The sequence below is a fragment of the Amaranthus tricolor genome, chromosome 13, assembly GCF_026212465.1.
Source record: "Amaranthus tricolor cultivar Red isolate AtriRed21 chromosome 13, ASM2621246v1, whole genome shotgun sequence".
NCBI classification, from domain to species: Eukaryota; Viridiplantae; Streptophyta; class Magnoliopsida; order Caryophyllales; family Amaranthaceae; genus Amaranthus; species Amaranthus tricolor.
Genome location: NC_080059.1, coordinates 1,751,426 through 1,772,828, shown reverse-complemented (window position 1 = coordinate 1,772,828; position 21,403 = coordinate 1,751,426). Strand labels below are relative to the sequence as shown.

The 21,403-nt window shown below is 31.5% G+C and overlaps 3 protein-coding genes across 3 annotated transcripts; all 3 read right to left on the bottom strand.

Annotated features, from left to right (window-relative positions):
* Positions 1-308: 308 nt before the first annotated feature.
* Positions 309-3,332, bottom strand: LOC130798517 (probable E3 ubiquitin-protein ligase ARI7). Its single transcript, XM_057661539.1, has 2 exons — positions 2,195-3,332; positions 309-1,165 (listed from the first exon to the last, which is right to left on the bottom strand). The coding sequence occupies exons 1-2, from the start codon at positions 3,139-3,141 to the stop codon at positions 556-558; spliced, it is 1,557 nt and encodes a 518-aa protein (XP_057517522.1). The 5' UTR covers positions 3,142-3,332; the 3' UTR covers positions 309-555.
* Positions 3,333-7,310: 3,978 nt separating this feature from the next.
* On the bottom strand, positions 7,311-9,511 carry LOC130798516 (40S ribosomal protein S29-like). Its single transcript, XM_057661537.1, has 3 exons — positions 9,344-9,511; positions 9,129-9,228; positions 7,311-7,511 (listed from the first exon to the last, which is right to left on the bottom strand). The coding sequence occupies exons 1-3, from the start codon at positions 9,403-9,405 to the stop codon at positions 7,503-7,505; spliced, it is 171 nt and encodes a 56-aa protein (XP_057517520.1). The 5' UTR covers positions 9,406-9,511; the 3' UTR covers positions 7,311-7,502.
* Positions 9,512-16,859: 7,348 nt separating this feature from the next.
* Positions 16,860-19,904, bottom strand: LOC130798515 (uncharacterized). Its single transcript, XM_057661536.1, has 2 exons — positions 19,500-19,904; positions 16,860-17,520 (listed from the first exon to the last, which is right to left on the bottom strand). Exons 1-2 carry the CDS (start codon positions 19,588-19,590, stop codon positions 17,333-17,335), a joined length of 279 nt encoding a protein of 92 aa, XP_057517519.1. The 5' UTR covers positions 19,591-19,904; the 3' UTR covers positions 16,860-17,332.
* Between the last annotated feature and the right edge of the window lie 1,499 nt (positions 19,905-21,403).

Here is a 21,403-nt window from a genome sequence, read left to right as displayed (position 1 = left end):
TGGAATGACGACGTCTACTCTAAAATGGCTTCCTCATACATCATTTGTTTGGAAACTCTTAGCCGTAGACATGTTTTACTTGAACTTTTATAAAAGAAATTGGTGACAAAATAATACATTTTTTTTATTGAGGGGAATGCCACGTAGGTAATGAGTTGTTATGTTGAGATTCAAACTATACAATAGTGCCGATAAGGATTGGATTGAAATCAAATTAAAATGGTTTTAATGAGGTTAAGCCATATTACAATCAAATTATAAAATAAAAGTGTTTAATGGAAAAAAAAATGACTTTAGGGCATAACTAACACACGGAAAGCAGTTATTTCATTAATTCAAACTATAAATTAGACAATGTAATGTTTATCAGAACTAAAATAATTTTTCCATTCAGTATTGTATGAAAACAGAAAATAAATCTAATAAAATGTTATTAAAACACAAATCACATGTACCAAAAATCAGAGTTCCAAAAATATATTTTGGACTAAAATAATTCTCTAGCTTGTTGATGTAAGTGGGTGCTACAATTTGTTGATGTACGTCGTCTTTCTTCTATTCCACCTCTAATAAACCATTCTCTAAAGCTCTGACCAAATCCTCAAAATATTTAGCAGTAACTTTTGTTAAATTAACCACCGTAAAACGATAACTGTTAAAATCTCGTATTTCAGGCTTCAAACGATGAGGTTCATCATTTATGAAATATTTCAGACTAATTTCTACATGAGAATGAAGCATTTCCAGATAATTCTCTGCAAGTCCTTGTATATGCTCAAAAAATTGTTTTTTAAGAGAATTATTTTCAGTCGAAAAATAGCCATAAGCATAACTCCATTTCAAAACCCGCCTGCATTCTATAATCTGTTTCCAAGCATCAACAATAAACTCCAGTTGCGACACAGACACCATCACATTTCCAATCTTACTCAAAATTTCTAAATCCACACTCTTTGTTCTGCGCAAGTCGTGTAGTGCTTTTTCCCGTGACTTGTGGTTGCTTGCCCATCGTTCATAGTAATGTGCATATCTTTCCAGAAAATTCCCTGCATGTTTCTGTGTTTCTGCATCACTCATCATTTGTTCACCTGATTCAAATTTGTTGCATGATGCACTATCACGATGGGTGAAATATGGGTCTAGGCAGATCCAACAGAAATGGTGTCTGCACAAGGTTATACCCACGAAGGTCATCAAGAGCCTCTTAATCAGGGGCAGAACAAAAATTTGTAGAATTTCATAATTTATGATATTTTCAAACAATTTTGAATCTTTAAATACTTAACATATATACTGTGTCATTAATTTAATATTAAGGCTCTTAATTTTTTTGGACCCTATACGATCGAATATGTTAAACATGCTTAAAATTTCCAAATAAGATTGTAGAATACCTAAAACTATGCCTATGTATAGTACTAGTATAATCACCTATATGAGGTTGGAAAGAATTATACAGTGATTGCTAGTTAAAACAAAGTTTTAGGATCATATAAAATGTTAACCAATTGTAGTAATATATATGTAAATCGATCATATAGCACAAGCCTATACGTCTAGATCATTTGATAAGAAATCTATTAATATTAAGGTTTATAACAATACTCCTATAACACAGAAAAATAGTAACATAGTTAGTACGTCGGTTAGTTCGTTCAATGCATCCTATGTTAACATCTTAGATTGGATATGGTCATTCATCATTCAATTCTATAGCAAAATCTTTTTCTAGTCTCTTTTTTCAGTCTCCAAATCATCAATATATTACTCTACTTTTCTTATTCTACCAAAAAAATAAAATAAAAGATGACGGCGACTTGATTGTCGCCAATAGCGATGGAGGGAAGATAAATAGAGAGGGGTGACATCACAAGATTGGTCGCCAATGTTTATTTAGTTAAGGCGATGACGACTTGGTCGTCGCCAATGCAATGGAGGGGCGATAAATAGAGAGGGGGTGATATCACTATTGGTCGCCAAAAAATTATTCAGTCAAGGCGACGACAAGTTGATCGTCGCCAATGGCGATGAAGGGGCGATAGATAGATAGAGGTGACGTCACAAGATTGGTCGCCAAATGACTATTTAGTTAAGGCAACGGCTTTTGTTCGTCGCCAAATTATTGTCTCTTTTTTCTACCTAAGGGCAACAGTTAGGGTTGGTTGCCAGCTCATCGCCAAATCAAATAACTTACCCGCAAGAACATGTCATGTGATTGCATCCTTGATTCTTCTCAATAGGACGCTTGCACATGGGACAAGGCTTTGAATACGCAATAATCCATTGAGTGTTCTCACCCTCAACTGAATTCTTCATACTCCAATTCTTAACCAACTCACAATCCACTGGTCTATGACATTCCTCCCCACAATTCCAACAAAAACCATACGAACATAAACATGTAACATCATACCCACTACTATTATCACCATCCCTCTCAAATTCAATCGCACACTCGCACCCCGGGGCAGGACACCACTTAATATTTTTTCTTTTGCACTCAACATAAGATCTAACAACATAATCATCAAATTTCTCTTTTTCCTCAATCGAAACTAATTCATCGATTAAATCTCTAGTAACCGCGACACGACACTTAAACCCAGGACATTTTAGGGTTAAACTGCCTATAGCACTGTCATTAATCGCCGAGCTAATGTACGATTTCCAACAGGTTACACAAAAGGAATGATTACAAGATAAAGACCAAATCTCGCCATGGTGGAATTCCTCGAAGCAAATCTCACAATAAATAAAATCAGAGTAATTATTATCGTCGATTTCTGGAATTGTGTGTGTGATTGTAATCGGATTTACAAATAGACCGATTTTATTCCGCACGGCGTGTTCATCAGTGAACCAACGCTCGAGAAAGTCCGAAACAGTCCAATTGTAATGCAACAGTAAGAGACTAGCGTGCGATTTAGGTAGCGATAGAACGGAACAAACATGAGAGATAGCTTCGTCTTGTCGACGACGAATATCAGCCATATTTAAAACAGTAAAGCTTTTGTTGTCGTCGCCGACATGGGAGGAGACTTCATCGGAGGTTTGGGAGTGATTATCACAGCCGATTTCGAGGACGTCGTCTTCACCATACTCGTCGTAGTACTCATCATCGGAGTATTGGCCGCTGTCCATGGTAGAGTCTGTTTGGTTGGGGATGATGATGAAACAACCTAAAGTTTTCTAAAGATGATGGATTTATGGTTTGATTTGTACGCTGAGATTTATATTGTGACAGAACTTTTTTAGGGTTGAGTTTGAACTCTGAAGTACAATCGGGTAGAATGGTAGATGGGTAGGATTTATAGGGCAAAGTTGTTTTGATTTTTTTGTTTTCTGTTATAAATTAGGCTAAAAAAATGAATGGCTTATATAAAGAGATATAAAAAGAAAAAAAATTCCTACTTAGATGCTCATTGAAAACAATCTGTGAAATTAGGTTAATAAAAAGGCAATGATTTGTCTATATAGAATTAAAAAAAAAATGATTTTGATTAGAATAATTCGTTCTTTTTTTTTATTTATTCACTTTACTTTTTCACGTATTTCAACGTAAATTTTGAGTCTTGATACGTTATAGTACGCATTGTAAAAATTATAAAAATTATATATTAAAATTTTTTGCATCAAGAAAAATCTAACAAGATTCTACATGAATATATATTGTCTTGAATATATACTTCAAAAATCATATTTAAATTTCTCTCATATAAAATGGGAAAAACCTAAAGTGGATAAATAAAAAGGAACATAATAAGTGTATATATATATATATATATATATATATATATATATATATATATATATATATATATATATATATATATATATATATATATATATGTATATGTGTGTGTGTGAACCGTGCAAACCTTGTTATTTTTTAGCAAAAACGTGTTACTATTTTTTTCCCTAATTTTTATGAATGAAAAGTAACACATTTTTGCAAAAAAAAAAAAAAAAAAAAAAAAAAAAAACACGTTTCAAAAGTATTACTTTTACAATAAAAAAAGTGTTACCTTTCAACCATAAAAATTTCACGAAAAATAATAAGTTTTTGCCAAAAACTTACAAGGTTCGCGCAGTTCACACTTAAGCACAGTTCACACTGGAATTCTTCTTATTATTATAGATATTATCACATTTTCATGAAAAAATTAAACTTGATAATTAAAAAATTTAACTTAATTTATTATTTAAAGGAAAAATTGATATTAATAATCCAACCTTTCACTAATTCGCTATGAATAATTCTATCTCTAAATTATTTTTAATAATTTAATATTTGCCTTTAGTTTGCTGCCAGTATATTAATCAGGTATGTTGATAGTAAACAGAGAGCAAAGATTAAATTATTATAAAATAAAATATTTTGCTCCAAGCAAATTAGTATAATAGGTATTGAAAATTATGATAGTAACAATAAATTGTTACTTATTACCAGCTAGGGGTGGGTAAATGGACCGAGTTGATTGAATGGGTAGATAAGAATTGCATTACAACTACTGATATTTCTGATACATATACCAACGGGCAGACAACCTACGATGGAAATTGACGGCCCTTACCCCTACGCGTTATATTGTATGTGCTTTTGATATCCTTTTTTTTCACCATTCTTGTTGCTCTTTTATACTGCAGGAGTGGGTTGATAAGAATTATGTCTCGCTATTACTTCTAGCTTTTCTCAGTGGGAGAGTTCATCCTAAAAGACAACCAATGTGGGATAAGTCCCGTAACTTGCAAAAGGCTGAAATCCATTACAATTACATTTGTTGCTGTCGAGGATCTTCGTGAGGGGGCGAAGAGGCTGAACTTACGAGGGAGCATGGATGGCTACACTGTTATTAGTTGAAATTGAACCAAAAGTGGAAACTAAAGACAATAACTGTTGTGCGTGTTCAAGAGAGTTCATTTCACCATTTTTTAGATCATGTTTATTTTCTTTTATGAACCTATTTTTTATTTTGCATGTCCATTATACGTTCTGCTTGTACGCTTATTATTTTCAACTCAACAAAAACTGAGGTGAGCATTATATGCATATTTGACTTGTGCCAAACTCGGAAACTGTTGGCCTAAATCTGTGTCCGACTGATTGTTCCCTGCTGCTTAGATGATGGAATAAATAGCTTACACAAATTCTTGCAGAAACGGTCTCTTTGAGAGACTATCTTTAAATGGGTCGGTCTATTACATATTTTTTAAAAATATTATAAGTTGACTTTAAGAATGAGGTAAATAGACATTTAATGATGTAAATAGACATTTACGATATTGAAAGTATGCATTAAGAATACGGTAAATAAGCATTAAGGATAATATAAGTAGGCATTAAGAATATGATAAGTAGGCATTAATCTTTAATTGGCTGAGCTTAAGATCAAGAGACTAGATGAGTAGCTTATTGCCACGGAAGGCCATGATGCGCCTGCTGCCTCGGTCCATGGAAGAAGGATTCCTCATCTTGGCTTTCAAAACACCCAACCAAGAACTAATGTAGCCCCACCTCTGTTAAAAGCAAATACTCTATAATCTTAAATGGAAATAATTTGGTATTACACATGATTTAACGAAGGATATAACACTTGAGTGATATTGGGCTTAAGAATAAGAGCTGAATCTCTCGAACTCTTTCCTTCAAAAGGCCAATAGGCAATGGGCATGGGTTAAAATCCCTGATTTGTTCTCCAGATCCCTCCCCCAGCTGCCTCTGAGAATATACTCTTGAGCCCTATAAGCATTTTCTTAATTTCTGATAAAAATTTAACCGGATCTCACACTGTCTTTACATTTGCTACACCATCCTAAAAAGCAAACAACTAAAACTCTATTAGAAACATATTGTTAGTGCAGTGAAGTTGCGTATATTTGGCCTCTAAATTCATGGTACATCCGACCTTTAAATGAAGTAAAGTTATGCACACCTATTCATCTAACCTGTGGTGCCATATTTTTTGTTTTAAGAATTTGAGGTTCCCATGCAAGGTGTCATGCGTTCAAGGATTGTAAAAAACAAGGCAAGTGTATTATATTTGAAGTGAATACAAATTTATAAAGAGTATATCACTCTGCCCCTTTAAATTTGTCTCATTTAACTATTTTTGTTAGAGTTTTTTTAATCAAATGAAACATATTCAAAGAGATAGACATTGAATATAAGTAGATTCTTGGAGGAAATCCGTCAATTTTTTGAATTTATGCGTTTCAGTTGATGTTTTTTAGAAAAATAACTTTTTTATTTATATTATAATATTGTATACTTAAGAGTTGCTCTAAATTACTTAAAAACTTATTACAACTCACTCAATTATGTGGTTGCTATTTACTCTGCTATAAAAATTTGATTGTGTAGAGCATACTTGCAAACTATAGTCCTTGTAACCTTAATATAGTGGTATTATTTTGAAAGTACTTGCATTAGTTATGTTACTACTTGGTAGTGTAAGTTTATGAATAGCTTGTAAATAAAATGATAAATTAATCAAGACAAATATATGTATGTGGCCATGTGGGTCATTAAATTAAATACTCTCTCGGTATCATTGACATTGCCCAAATTGTAATCAGAGGTAAAATCAAGAAAAGTGACAAAAAGTCACATAAGTAAATCAAACGCAAAGCAAGTCTCATTCGCTGCAACATCCAATATTTTCACGACTAACAAAACCAGAAATCTTATCAGCCATTTTAGTTTCTTATATCCACTTACTGAATCCATAAAGTAGCAAATAAATATTTGCTATAAAACATTAACTAAAAACAATCTTTGTTCTTGCAAAGATAAAGTTGAATATATCCGATGCTTTAGAATTCACTTAAGACACTACATTCAATAAATACATGATTCACCAAAGTCAGGAATAAAAGACTAGACATAACCATCGAGACTTGAGTTACAATGGCATCTACTAATCTCTCATGCTATCTGAAAAAATAAGGTACTATCAATCCTATAGCAAGTTAACAACCAAGCCACTCATCAATTTGACTCCCATCGCTCATCAATCCTACACCAACTCATTGCTAAAAGAAAAATTAAGGAACCACGTACTTAAGAATCACCGACCATTAATCTAAGCTCCTACAATTCCAGGCTACAAATAACAACGGGGAGTCTAAAAGGAATAACAGCTAGTCAATGCAATTCTGAAAGCTAGCACTTCAATTTGCATATCTTCGAAATGCAATACTGCTCAAATGCGATCATCAAGGATTGTACTCCCAAACAAAATCAAATATAGATTTTAACCTACAACGCAGATACCTTGTTTGCTAAACCAAAAAAGGATGAAAATTGGAAGGGCAGTAAGCATATGCAGTTCAAATAGATTTATGTTCTCTGAAGATTTAAGTGACTACATTAAATAGTTTTCAAAATAACAAAACCATAAAATTTCAGTAGCGCCAATCACACCACAGAGATAATTCATAGTCTAGTCTAAGAAATATTCAAAACCAGCTTCTGCAGTGGACTGGACGCTCCAATTCCATCTTCAACGGTACTGAAAATCCAAAAATGTAAAAGTTCATTAAGAGTTAGAAGTAATCACTTAGAAAAGTAGAAAACAACATACAGCTCAGAAATTGAAAGGTGAAGTAAAATAGAGAACAAATCACCTGCAACCAGCAATACTCAATACAAAGAGGTATGGCCTAAACACTTTGTAACACCCAAAGATCCTTGTACTATTAAGATAGGTTTTCATGTAAGTAAATACAAAAAGAAAAATAAACCATTCCTCTTTTTTTTCGATTTCATGGTAAGGAAAATCCCTACACACAAGAAGAAAGAAATTGATCAACCTGTAACTAGTAACTAGTAAGTATCCAACTCACAATTCTCATTTCTCACCCATACACTGATATAACCCATTCACCATCATGAAAAAACAAGGTGGGCCTAAATATTTGATATTCAGCAAAAGGATTTGCGTGCCATTTTAAAAACAACTCAAAAAGGAAACCACAAGATACATTCCTAGTCCATACTGTAGAAAGGACGAGGATTCTGAGGTAATACCTTCTCATCTTTGCAATAATATATTGAATACAGTTTTGCCTCAAAATTTGTGGAGTACTGCTTACTAATTAGTAGCAAAAAAGAAAGACAACTCAAAATTCCAAAGGAACGTTTCAAAAAACTATTATTCACAAAATTTACACCCTCAAAACAAAATCTAAACAGAATTTCCTCAACTCCAAGTTAAGTATTTAGTATGTTGAAATCAATCCTTCAAGGTAGTACCAATAGCTCCCATCTCATCTATTGAAAGAAAAAGATGGCTAATTTAAGAAGAATAAATTGTTAAGGAAAAAAGTCATTCAACCAAAACTCCCAAGTCATTACAATCAAAGAAATTGGTTTTCTTTCATTTTGATAGGAAGTGTTATACATGAGGCTGTGGAGATGTATAGCTCCTTCCTTCCTACTTTTCATTCTAATTCAACTCCCAACCAAACACCCCATACATCTAAACCTAATTCGTCACATAACTATTACCTCACCTTTTCATTTTCACGTAATGAAGTTACTACGAACAGGAGAGTCCTAATCCATCAACACTTGAAATATGTGGGGTTCAATGCCAAAAAATTTAAACCCAGGCGCATATTTTGATGGATATGTATTGATATACTTCTAATTGTTTTTACTGTAATGTCATGTTAAGCTAGGTCACTTGCTCAGCAGAACTAGTTGAAATCAAACTCATGTAAGGATGGAATTCTAACTTCACTTGAATACTACTCCCTCCGAACCAATTTAGTTGTCCCATTTCCTTATTTGGCAAAGTCCTTTTAGTTGTCCCATTTCTATTTTTGACAATCCTCGGTTCACACAAGTAATTACGAATATACCCGCATATACCTTACTTACCCAACTACCCTTCACTACTTACCTTTTTTATGGACCCCACACCATCTTTAATAACCGCGCCCAAGCAAATGGGACATCTAAATTGGTTCGGGGGGAATATTATTCAACATGAATGACAACTAAAATCCCTATTTTCCAATCAAAAGAAACAATACCAAAAAAAAGAAAAAAGAAAAAGCATGCCAAACTCAATCAAAGATCAAGCCAAAACAAAACACTTGAACAATATAGTAAGAAAAGGAACCTTAATGAAACCAATTTCCTTAGCATTGCTACGAAAGCATTGCCTGCAGCACATCAAACCATACTTGCGAATGATTGCGTGAGGATTTCCGCAGACACGGCTGCAACAATCCAAAACAATTGTCAATTAGATGAATACGACAAAATTAAACACTTGCTAATATCAAAAATATCAGAAAAATGTTATATGTTCAAAAATCAAGAAAGAGAGAATACCAAGCGCGAGATCCAGGGCCGTAGTTCTTAGGGTGAGCATTCCATATGTTAGAGTGCCCCATTTTCGATTGCAAAATCGGCGATTGAAGATTTAGATTAAACCTTAGAAAATCTTAGCGCCGCTGGAAAACCCTAGCAAATGTTTTAAATGATGATAGGGGAATGCTAAAGAGGTTAACACGGCTTTAATTGTGGTTTGTTGAAAATCCAAAACGCACCGTTTTGTTTTTTTTATTTTTTTTTTTAAGATTAAAGGTAGAGAGAATCAAACTCAGATTTTAGTCTTATCCTAGAGTGGTACTTACTCTAAGTGCGATTAGAGATGGTCATGGATCCAGGACCCTGTTGGACCGGCTTCGGACCCACCCCTTTTTTAAGGGTTTGGGTCTTAATTTTTGAGACCCATCGGATCCGGGTCGAATCTGGATCCAAAAAATATCTGACGGGTCCGGGTTTGGGTCCTGGTCTACTTTAGAACCCGGATCCGGACCCTAAACTTTTAAATTTTATATTTTTAATTTTTAATTTCTAAATTCTAATATTATGAATATGAACCGGGTCCTAAGCCTGTAACCCTAATTTTTCTTTCTCCTCTTCCTCTAACCTCTAATCCTCTGCGACAGCCGACATCCATCGACCTCCATCGACCTCCATCGCCATTGGCAGTCGTCTTCTCCACTTCAGTCGAGACTCCAGGTACTCCATTTCTTTGGTGTTCTTTAATATTTCTTTAATTTGGTAGTGATTTCAATGTATTTTGTGGTTTTATTGTGTTGAAGAACTGCAATTTAAAATGTGCCTCTATTCACAATTCGATGGTAAACATTGGAAGAAAGTTGCATAAAATATCAATATCTTAAAGGAAATAGCTAAAACAGACATTAATTTGAAGCAAAATCACAAACAATTTCATGTGCAGATTCACACTATCACTTCCAAACCTCAGCCATCAATTTCTGTTTTCAATTCTCGTTTTTTAATGTTAAAACACTTAATCTTTGTGGGTATAGGTAATTCCTTGTATTGTGTTAAAGAATGGAGAAATGAGGAAGTTTTGATAAGTCATCGCCAGCCATCGCCCTTTCTGGATCGATGTATGCCCTCTTATTCATCTCTTTTTTTCTCTTATATTAATTTAATTTGGTGTAGTATTGTTTTATTCATTTGATTTGATTTGAAAACAAATTTAGATTTATTGTTATGATTTTGATATGAAATCTATTGATTGAATAGGTGTTTAAATTTAGATTTATTGTCGTATAGACGTATAGTGGTATAGATAATGGATGAAAATCAATCACAATGTACGTCCAAATCAGTGGCACAACCACAATATGATTTTGTTACGGAGTCAAAAAATACATTGAATGTAGATGAAGAAGGGTTTATTAATGATAATGTAACACCCCGATATTTTTTTTTCCGATATATTAAATGATTTGCTAGTAATATTATTATTATTATTATTATTATTATTATTATTATTATTATTATTATTATTATTATTCTTTTTAGAAGAATATATTTCTTTTTATTATTTATTTTGTTAGTAAGTTAGATCATGAGACTTCAACTTTTAAGGCAATTAAAACCATTTTAAGTCCAAACCTTTTTCCTAATCTATCTTTAATTTCAAAAAAAAAAAAGGGAATTGGAATGGATTTGGCCGGCCATATGGAGTAAGGATGGGGGATTTGTAACTTCCTAAGAATATTGAAAGATTGAGAGTAATTGCCTTCCATAATTATTGCTTTAATTTCCTTAATTTCTTTATTTCATTAATCTCCTAATTTCCTTACATCTTTTCATTTAAAACCATTTGCAAGTAAGAAAACACTCCCAAAAACCCTCTAATCCTCACGCCTAGTCCTCCATTGGTTCATCAATTTTGGTGTTTTGTTCTTGAGCAATTGTGAGTAATTCTTAATCTAGTTTTTATTTTTAAGTTTTAATTTAAATTTCTATGATTTTTATGTGTGTTATTTTATGGTTTATGATTTGTTCATGATTTAAAATTCATGTGTGAAAGTATGATGTATTTTTCTATCTAATTAATGTAGGGTTTTTTTTTTAGGGTTTTAGATATGTTACATGTGTGTGAAGAATTTGTTTGATGGATGATTGAAAATATATATATATATATATATATATATATATATATATATATATATATATATATATATATATATATATATATATATATATATATATATATATATATATATATATAGAAAAAATGTATGTGGTGTTAGAAATTTATTTATTTTTGATTAATAGAAGAAATTTATAATGTTGGTAAAAAAAATATACATGTATATATGTGATGTGTATGTGTGAAAACATTTGTGTAAAAAGAATTATATTGAAAAAAAATATATATATAATAATAATTCATTAAAATTTATTTTTTTTGTAAATTTTGTTGTTTAGATTTGATAGGACATAAAGCATTGATATTTATATTTTTGTGATAAAAAAATGATGGAATGACAAAATCCCGTAGGTTTTGAAAATGGTGAAAAAATTTGTTTTTGGAACATTTTTGGCTTTGAAATTAAGTTAAAAATACTTATACTATGTTATAAATTATGAAAATTGGTACCCGGGGGTTTTGACGCCTTCCGGACGCAACGGTGAAGTCGGATTTTCAATTTGACAGTTTTAAGTTGAGTTTCTGGACAGATTGTATAGGCTGTCCTGTTTTGTGTATTTACCATGTTATAGTATGTGATGGATATTCATGATTGTGTATAGTATTCTAGGTATGGATGTGATTGTATATGTGCGTTATGGATAATTTGAGGAAAATGTGTATGTGTGCTTATTTCCCGAATACGATTGAACCTTGTAGGAAGTCGATTCGTGACCGGGAATTGATTAAGACGCTTGTGAGTTGGTTATCTTGCTTAAGGTATGTACACGCAGCGTGGTTCGCATTAGTCTGATGTATCATATAATAATGGTATACAAAAGTAAAGTATGGATATATAGTACGAATAATGTTATCTTTCGAATCAATAATTTTTTATACATTGTTTTGATAAGCAGAGGTAGTATGACCTCACTAACTTTAAAGTGGACGTAGTATGACGTCAATTGGTGGAAATGAATTACTCGCGGTTTATGAGGGCATTATGAGCCACCGCGGGGGTATGCATACTTAACCATAGGCACCAAAGTAAGGCGAGTGTCTATGGTAGAGACTTGCTTAGGGGTTAGCTCCCCCTAATGTATTGTCTCACTTATGGAGTTTGGAGTGTACCGGCAGTATGGCTGGATAGTACAGCAGTATGGCTGACTAACCTTTACATGAAAATAATTATTCTTAATAAGCATGATCGAAGCGTAAGGTTCTGTGAATTATCAGCTAATAAATTAAAACTTTCTCTTGTATTATTATTTATTTGGTATGTGACGTTTGCTGACGTGTACTTTTGGTCTTAACGACCCTGCGATGATGTTGTTTCCTATCTGGGCAATGACTAGCAGAAAGTTAAGTTGCAGGTCTGGGGAGTGAGGATTGACCCTCGAAGAAATAAATCTTTAGAATATAGAAGTTTGATAAGAAATAAATCATTAGAATTTCTAGTTAAGTTTGAAGAACATTTGGTTTTCATGAGGCGATTTTCGTTCTCAAGTTGTAATAAGTAGATTTAACTTTTCGTTCTTATCCGCTGCTAAGAATTTCTTATTATCTAGTAGTTGTTAATAACGCTAATAGAACTCGATCCGCACGTTTTCCTTAACTTCAAAACCGATTTAAAATGTTTCTAACATCCCGATTTGACTCGGATTATAGTTGCCTCGTTTTTAAAAGGTCATCTTCTCTTTCCGTACGACCCGAGTTATACTGAGATGTTACAGATAATGATGGTGCACAAAAGATAAGGGAATGAAAACAACCTCTGAGGCATGGAATTATTTTGTAAGAGAGGAAGTAAATGGTGTGATTAGAGCTGTTTGTAAGCATTGTGGTGTTAGTCTAGTAACTGGTGGTAGTAGTGGAACTTCTCATCTCTTGAAACACGCGAAGAAAGTTTGCTCAGGAAGACATTTGAATCTTGCACGTGGTCAAACAACTTTAAGAGTTAAGAAGGAATGTGATGGGTCAAGTTCTCTGAAATTTGGTGGTAAAAGCAACCTTAAAGAGTTCGACCAAGATTTTTCGAGAAGGTAATTAGTTTCCATGGTTATTATGCACGAGTATCCATTGTCTATGGTGGATCATATTGGGTTTAGGAGGTTTGTTGAAAGCCTTAATTCCAATTTTAAGATGATTTCTATGTCCACATTAAAGCGAGATATCATGAAGATGTTTAAAGAAGAAAAACTTTCTCTACATAAATTGCTCGAACATAATGAAAGTAGAATTGCAATCATTACTGATATGTGGACTGCAACCAACCAGAAGAAGGGTTACATGGTTATAACTTCGCATTTTATTGATAAACAATGAGTCTTACGAAATCGCACCTTAAGGTAAAATCTTACTTATTTACTCATGTAATCATGTTACTTTTAATTTTATCATTTATCCTTTGACTAAAACCTATATTATATTATTTTATATAGGTTTTTCTATGTGTCTTGTCCTCACACCGGAGGTGTTATTGCAAAGGTAATGATGGATTGTTTGTCTCAATATTGTTTAGAAAATAAAATATCTGTTGCTGTTGTTGTTGATAATGCCACTACTAATGATGCAATGATGAAGATTTTAGTGGATAAGTTTGAGAAAAGGTCTTTGATGCTTGAGGGTGATCTTTTGCATTTACGTTGTAGTGCTCACATATTGAACCTAATAGTTCAAGATGGATTAGGGGTTATTAGTTCTGCAATTGAAAAAGTTCGTGATTGTGTGTCTTTTTGGATGTCAACTCCTAAAAGAATTGAAAATATTGAGGAGACTTGTCGTTTTTTGGACTTAGTTAACATTAAAAGGCCTAGTCTTGATTGTAAAACAAGATGGAATTCAACCTACTTGATGTTTAAAAGTGTTTTGCCGTTTAAAGACGTGTTTTCAAGGTTAAGGCGAGTGAATAAAAAGATGAATTTTGTTGTTCCTAGTGATAAGGATTGGGAATTAGCTGAGCTTGTTTGTGATAAGTTAGAAATTTTTTACAGTACCACTAATGTTTTTTCTGAAAGAAAGTTTATCACTATCAATCTTTTTTTTCGAAGCGTTTGTGAGATTAAGCTTGCTATGGGTAGGTGGTTACAAAGTGATGTTGAAATTATTAGATTGATGACAGAAAATACGCTTGAAAAATTTGACAAGTATTGGGAACATATGTGTGAACTTTTGGCTATTGCTACTATCTTAGACCCAAGAAATAAAATGGATTGTGTGGAGTTTTATTTTAGGAAGTTTTTTGATGTTAATGAGGTTGATATGCAATTAGCAAGACTTCGTAGGTGTCTTGATAATTTGGTTGTGGAGTATCAAAGGAAAAGTGATATTGTGAAAAATGTGAAAGATGTTGGACAAAGTAGGAAACGACCTGCACCAATTTCTATAGACGGTGCACAAGATGAATTTGCTCAATCTAAGAGAACGAAGGTTAGAAAGGTGAATAGGTGTGAATTGGATTTTTATGTAGAGGAAGAACCATTTACCGGATGATGAGGATTTGGATGTCCTTTATTGGTGGAAAGTAAATACGAAGTATCCGACTTTGCAAAAGATTGCGAAAGATATTATTGCCATTCCTGTTTCTTCCGTTGCTTCAGAAAGTGCTTTTAGTACCGGAGGAAGAGTTATTAGCCCTCATCGTTCAAGACTTCATTCACAAACTGTGGAAGCATTAATGTGTTTACAAAATTGGCTAATGGAAGACATAAAAGGTAAAAGTCTAATGTTTACTGATTTAGTATTAGTTTTGTTATTGGTTGGTGATCTTAATTTGTTTTTTTTAAAATCTTTTTCTAAGGTTCTTCGGAAGATGCTTATGCTTGCTCCACAGTAATTGATGATTCAGATGTTGATGAAGAACAACAAATAGATGCGATTCAACTAGTACGCTTTAACTTTAATGGATTTATTTTGATTTACTTTTTCTTTATTGAAAAACTAATTTATAATTGTTTGATATTTCCTTTAGGATCTTGATGAAGTTGAAGAAGATTGATCAAAATTGATTGTAATTTTTAATGTTATGGAATATAAACTATGTTTCTCATTTACTCTTTTATATTTGATTTTTAATTATATATTTAGACAAGTGTTTTTACGTTTTAGTAATTATTTTGTATTTGAATTTCATGGACTTGAACAACCGTTTGTAATACGATAATAAGTTGCTTACAAAAATACAAAAAGACTCGAAAAAGGTTCGATTTTGACAAATCAAAGAGGCTTTGTATAAGACCCATTAAGGACCCTAGACCCGTCAGATCCGTAGGGTCCGGGTCTGGGTTTGAAAATTTAGGACCCTTAGGGTCCGAATCCAAAAAAAATAAAAGGGTCCGGGTCTGGCTAGACCCGCTCCAGACCCGCCCCATGACCATCCTTAAGTGCGATACAGTGATACTACTTGATTTCAATTTTTCCTCTTAAAATAGAATGACCTAATTATTTTTTGTTTTAATTTTAAAGTATTAAGATTTAAAGAAAATATAAAGCGAGAAAGTAAAGTAATTAAGTAAGAAAGATCAATATTATACAATGTCACTTATACAGGTGGTTATTACTTATCAGTATCACACAAATTCACGTAGCGATAAACCGTTGGCATTCATACTTTGAGTAAAATGCTTTTAATGCTTTTCACTAGCTCATAAAAGATGACTTTGACGAGAAAAATAATTGTTATATGCGGTGTATATAATATTTAGTTTTTACTAAAATTGAAATTGAACGTAAACTTTAAGGGCCATGAACATATTTTTTCATAGGTGATTGGGCTTATTATTTTTAAGAGACTGTTTGGCATTCATACTTTGAGTAAATTTCAGATTATTTGAACTTTAAACAGTTTATGTAGATAGGGTATTTAACTTGTAACTTAACATTTTATTGTGGATAATAGAGACAAAGCAATGTTTTTTAGAGTATATAACATATCAGGTCTCAACTATAAGCTTAACATTGTATTAGAGTCACCATGACAAGTGCTCATGGGTTTGCAACCACCCCTCATTTAAATTGAAATATTAAGTGTCGAGTATAAGAAGGACATGTGTTGCATCCACATCTTTCGCCCAAAGGGCTCTCGTATGAGGGGACGTGTTAGAATATTTAACATATCATGGATCTCAATCATAAACTTAATTTTTGTTGCGTTGATTCCTTGACAAAGCTAAGATTTTACTTCAATTATAGAGACAAAGCAGGAAATATGCTACTATCGTAACATTTCTGTGTTCTGGCCTGTTCTTCAAATTTCATCGTGTGTTGTTGTTTTGGCTGGTTTAGTGCTATCTTTTTTTCTACCATTGTGAGTACAATATTCACAATAAAATTCATTTGAAACATAAATTTGTTAACCCAAACGAGTCCAATGAACAAATTACGATATTTATTCGAATAATCTTTTATTATACGTTATTTTATCACCGCTCCTGAAAAATTAACGACATACCATAAAAATTCAAAGGTACACAACTGAGTCACAATTGTGATCTTACAAAAGCAACCATGCATAATAAACATTTTTTGTGGCACTTTTATTACTCAAGGCACATAGCACACCCTATGTAACAAGAAGGATTGCTAGAAAGTCATTACTTATCTTTGGAATTGGACAAAGGATCCATTCCTATAAGGCATCTTGGTAGGTCAAAACATTGTTTTTTTAAGCATCAATTTAACCAAGTTATACCTTTAAAAACAGGTCAATTTGTTCATTCTCTAAGAACCAGATCATTCCTTTATGAATAGCATCTTTAGGAGCCAAATTTATGATACACAGCCCAGAAAAGTCCTCATTTACATGCAATTCAGATGGCTAGACAAGCCTTATGTTTATACCAAAGTCCAAAGTGGTTCGACTAGAACTTGTGGCTGAAGCATGTTCCCCATCGAGTCCAAGCCAAGGCTTTTCGAATCGGTTTCTTCTTGAGCCATTTAGGGGAAGGAGTGCTTCCAGGAATTGACTCTGTTTTCTTTAACATCTCCCACATGATTTGAACATCTTCATACTCACAAGCTTGTACTTCTTGGCTAAGTATTAATATCCCTGCTTGTTTATCAGTGAAATTCATTAGTTAATGTTTAGTCAAATTCAACTAAAAAAATGTTTCGGATTATGACAGATATATTATGTGCACTTCTTAATGTGAACATATAAATAAGTTAGCAATCAAAAGCTAAAACAACATCATTGTTAATGTAAATATAAGATTACATTCATCTGACTATACTAGACATATATAGCAATTTCATATTGTGAAAAGACATATAATACATGTTATTACGAGTAACGGTTGACGCACAAGACATGTTGTGTATTTACACATACAAATACCAACTTGCACTTACTAGAAATATACACGAGGTTATTTTCATTTGCTCATTTATAGTTATCAATTTGACATTTAACTATCACTTTAACGTTATTTTAAAGCCATGACAACTAGTAAATTTTAGAATTTAGATATACGGAATGTTACTTTTAATTCAAAATCAAAACAAAAAAATCACTTCACTTTCAACTAAATAAATGAAATCAAACTAATATTAACCACAAGAATATTATGGTTAACTCAATGCAAAGTCAAACAAGGTTTGGTTTATAAGTCGTTTTCAGCTTTCTAATCTCCTAGCTGCTATTTATTAAGCAATTACTATCAATTTCTAATTATCTAATTATATCAATAAAAAAGATTTAAACTAATTAAAATATTCGAAAACATGCTTACATGATCTAGAATTTCTTTCAGTCATAAGCTAAGCCTGCTACAAAACGACCAGTACTAAATATTTATTTTTATCATCAAATTGACAAAATATTTTGACTTAACACTACGCATGCCACAAGTAAGTCACGTAAGAATCTTTAAACAAGAGTAGGAGTTCATATGTTCGATTATATATTTAAAAATTACAATTCACAGTAGGATTTTTCCACATAATAAGTCATTATCAATCGCAAGTATTTTGAAACAGAGCTAATAATATACTCTTAGTGTATAATTTACATGTGAATGTCTTTAGAATTTTACCTATCAAAAGGGTTACAATTAACAAATCTAATTGGAAATGAACATCTAATTAAAAGTCTTTTAACCAATCAGAAGATTAAATGTCCAATTATGAAGGAACAACAAATTAGGAGAAACACAAAATTCTTGTGTGAGACACTTTCTATATATAGGCTGAATAGTCTAATTGATACAATTATTAACATATGAACTTTTTATTACGAGGTGAGAGACAATCTCTTACAAAAATAGCTTTTTAGGTAACCTATTTATAAGAAAGAAAGTTAACTACTAAAATCAATAAATAGTAGTGTAACTTTAGAAGTTATTACTCAAATTTAAAGAATGTGTACTATACTTTTATCTTCCTTCCATGTGATAACATATAAACACTTTAACCACCACTACTACCAAAAGTATGTTGTATACTGTATACATAAGCTTAATACATATATTGTAGATATTTCTTAAAGTCCAACTCCAACCATATGTCACAAATCACAAGTCACAAGTCACAACCATAAAGCTAGACAGTCGATTAAAAATAAAAACACAGTCAATTATTAAACTTTAAAAACACTCATACATAAACAAAATTTAAACCAATCTAAATATCCAGAATATAATCACAAGTTACATTTATAATTAAGAGAAACATCATTTAGATCACATAAATCTTATTACCACATAAAACTAAAAATATATATTATCGATTTGCAATATCAATAAATCAACTCAATTAAAAATTTAAATTATTTTATAACTTGCTCCTCACAAAAGGCCGGCTAATTATTTAAATGGAAGAACTATTAATATTTATGTCAAGAAATCATGCTTAAGTTGGACAATCACATATAAAATTGCCTTCCATAATCCTTTTATTCAGTTTTTTTTCACACTAGAAAATAGAGTAAAAAAACTAATAATAATTTACTAAACATTAAAACTAAAAATCAACTCAACAAAAAACATATGTTTATGGTTGAAGCCCTCGAAATTGTAGAAAAAAACATACCACGCTTGCGAAAACGAAGACGAGCAGTAAATCTGCGGCAGAGGCGTCTAACAGGCATCATAAAAGCTTTCTCCAACCAATAGAGCTCCATAATAATATAACTAATAACACTAATATGAAAATATTACTCCTAAACTATTGGGTATCATTTATAATAATATATAGTCGAACTATATATTTATATTTTATATAGGAAAATAAAGATAAGATAATTAGGAATATGATTGGATATTATCCCCTCAAAACTTATTAAGAAATTTGTGATACATATAGAAATATATTTCCACAAATTAAGTCATAATTTTGGTTCTCTATGAACAAGACTCCTTAAAGGGGAAAAACTCTTGGGAAAGTTGGGAAAATGACTTATTTTTTGCTGCTATTAATAAAACCCACAAATGAAGTTTAAAGTTATTAGTGGAAAATAAAAAATAAATAATTTGAAAAGTATGAGAATCCAGTTAAATGAAGCCACGTTATTGTTTTTTAATGGGAATAAATAAGATTCAACTGTCGGTGGCGTTTTCTGTACACGTGGTGATTCCATATTTGAGCATGCTTTCTATTTATTGTATGGAGGAAGATATTACAATAACTTGGATTATTATAATTTAAAATATAAATATAAATAATTAAAGTTGAAATGATGTTTTCCACCTACCTTATAGAGACTTCCGCTGTGGAAATTGTTTTTGATTCAAATTCTTTTTCACAAAATTTCAAATTTTCTTCTTTTTGGTTGATAAGGGAAGAAGGAAAATCCAAAAAAAGTTATTCAAAAACATGTTATATCAAAAGTAAGGAACAAAAAAGATTTTCAGTTTATTGAATGTTTGTTCTCACAAAAATTATAAATCAAATTTAATTGAACTAATTTTATTATTAATTTAGGAGAAAGAGAATTAAATAAAACTTAAATAAAACACAAATTCTTGTGAGAGACCATTTCTAATTGGCCTGACCATTATATATTTTTTTAAAATATTTTAAGTAGGCATTATGAATGATGTAATTAGACATTTAAGATATTACAAATAGGCATTAAGGATACGTTAAGTAAGCATTAAGGATAATGCAAATAGACATTAAAAATACGATAAGTAGGTATTAATCTTTAATAAGTTGGGGTTGAGATATGTCTCTTAAAAAGACGGTCTCTCAAGAGACTAACTTAAATAAAATGGTAAAAACTAAAAAAGTTATTTCAATGGTATTTTGATGAATATAATTACATGTTTTAATGATATCAAAAAAATGAAATTCAAAAAACATGCATATCTCCTTATTATATAGCCCTAAAGTGACTTACATAACTTAAAAATTAAAAATTACTCTTTCTGTCCTATTAGAATTAAATCAAAAAAAATTATGAGTTTTTTAAGAAAAAAGTGGATAATAAAAATAAATGAAGAGCGATAATAAATTATGCGAATGAATTAATATTCAAAAATAGAATAATTTAAATTAAATAGAACAGACGAAAATGACAAATAATACAAATTGAATCGGACGAAAGAAGTAATTTTAATGGCTTTATCAATTTAATCGCTTTTATTAAATTTTCCTTTCTGATACTAATAGTTAACTACTCTAAATATAAAATTATTTTAATTATAACAAGTTAGCAAATCGCTATATGTTTGGTATTGTCATCATGTCCAAATAGCTTGACTTAAAACAAATGTAAGAAGTAGCATAGTTCCATTTTTTTATTATTTATTTTTTATTTTTTTTTATGTAATTATGTAGATGTGAATAATTGTGTGTAGAAATTAACTTATATAAACATGATCTATTACGATTCAGGTACGATAAATTTATAAAATAAACTAATATGCTAATGATGTACACGTATAGTTTCGAAATTTCTAATTTGAGGTAAATTATAAATTTGGAACTTGGAA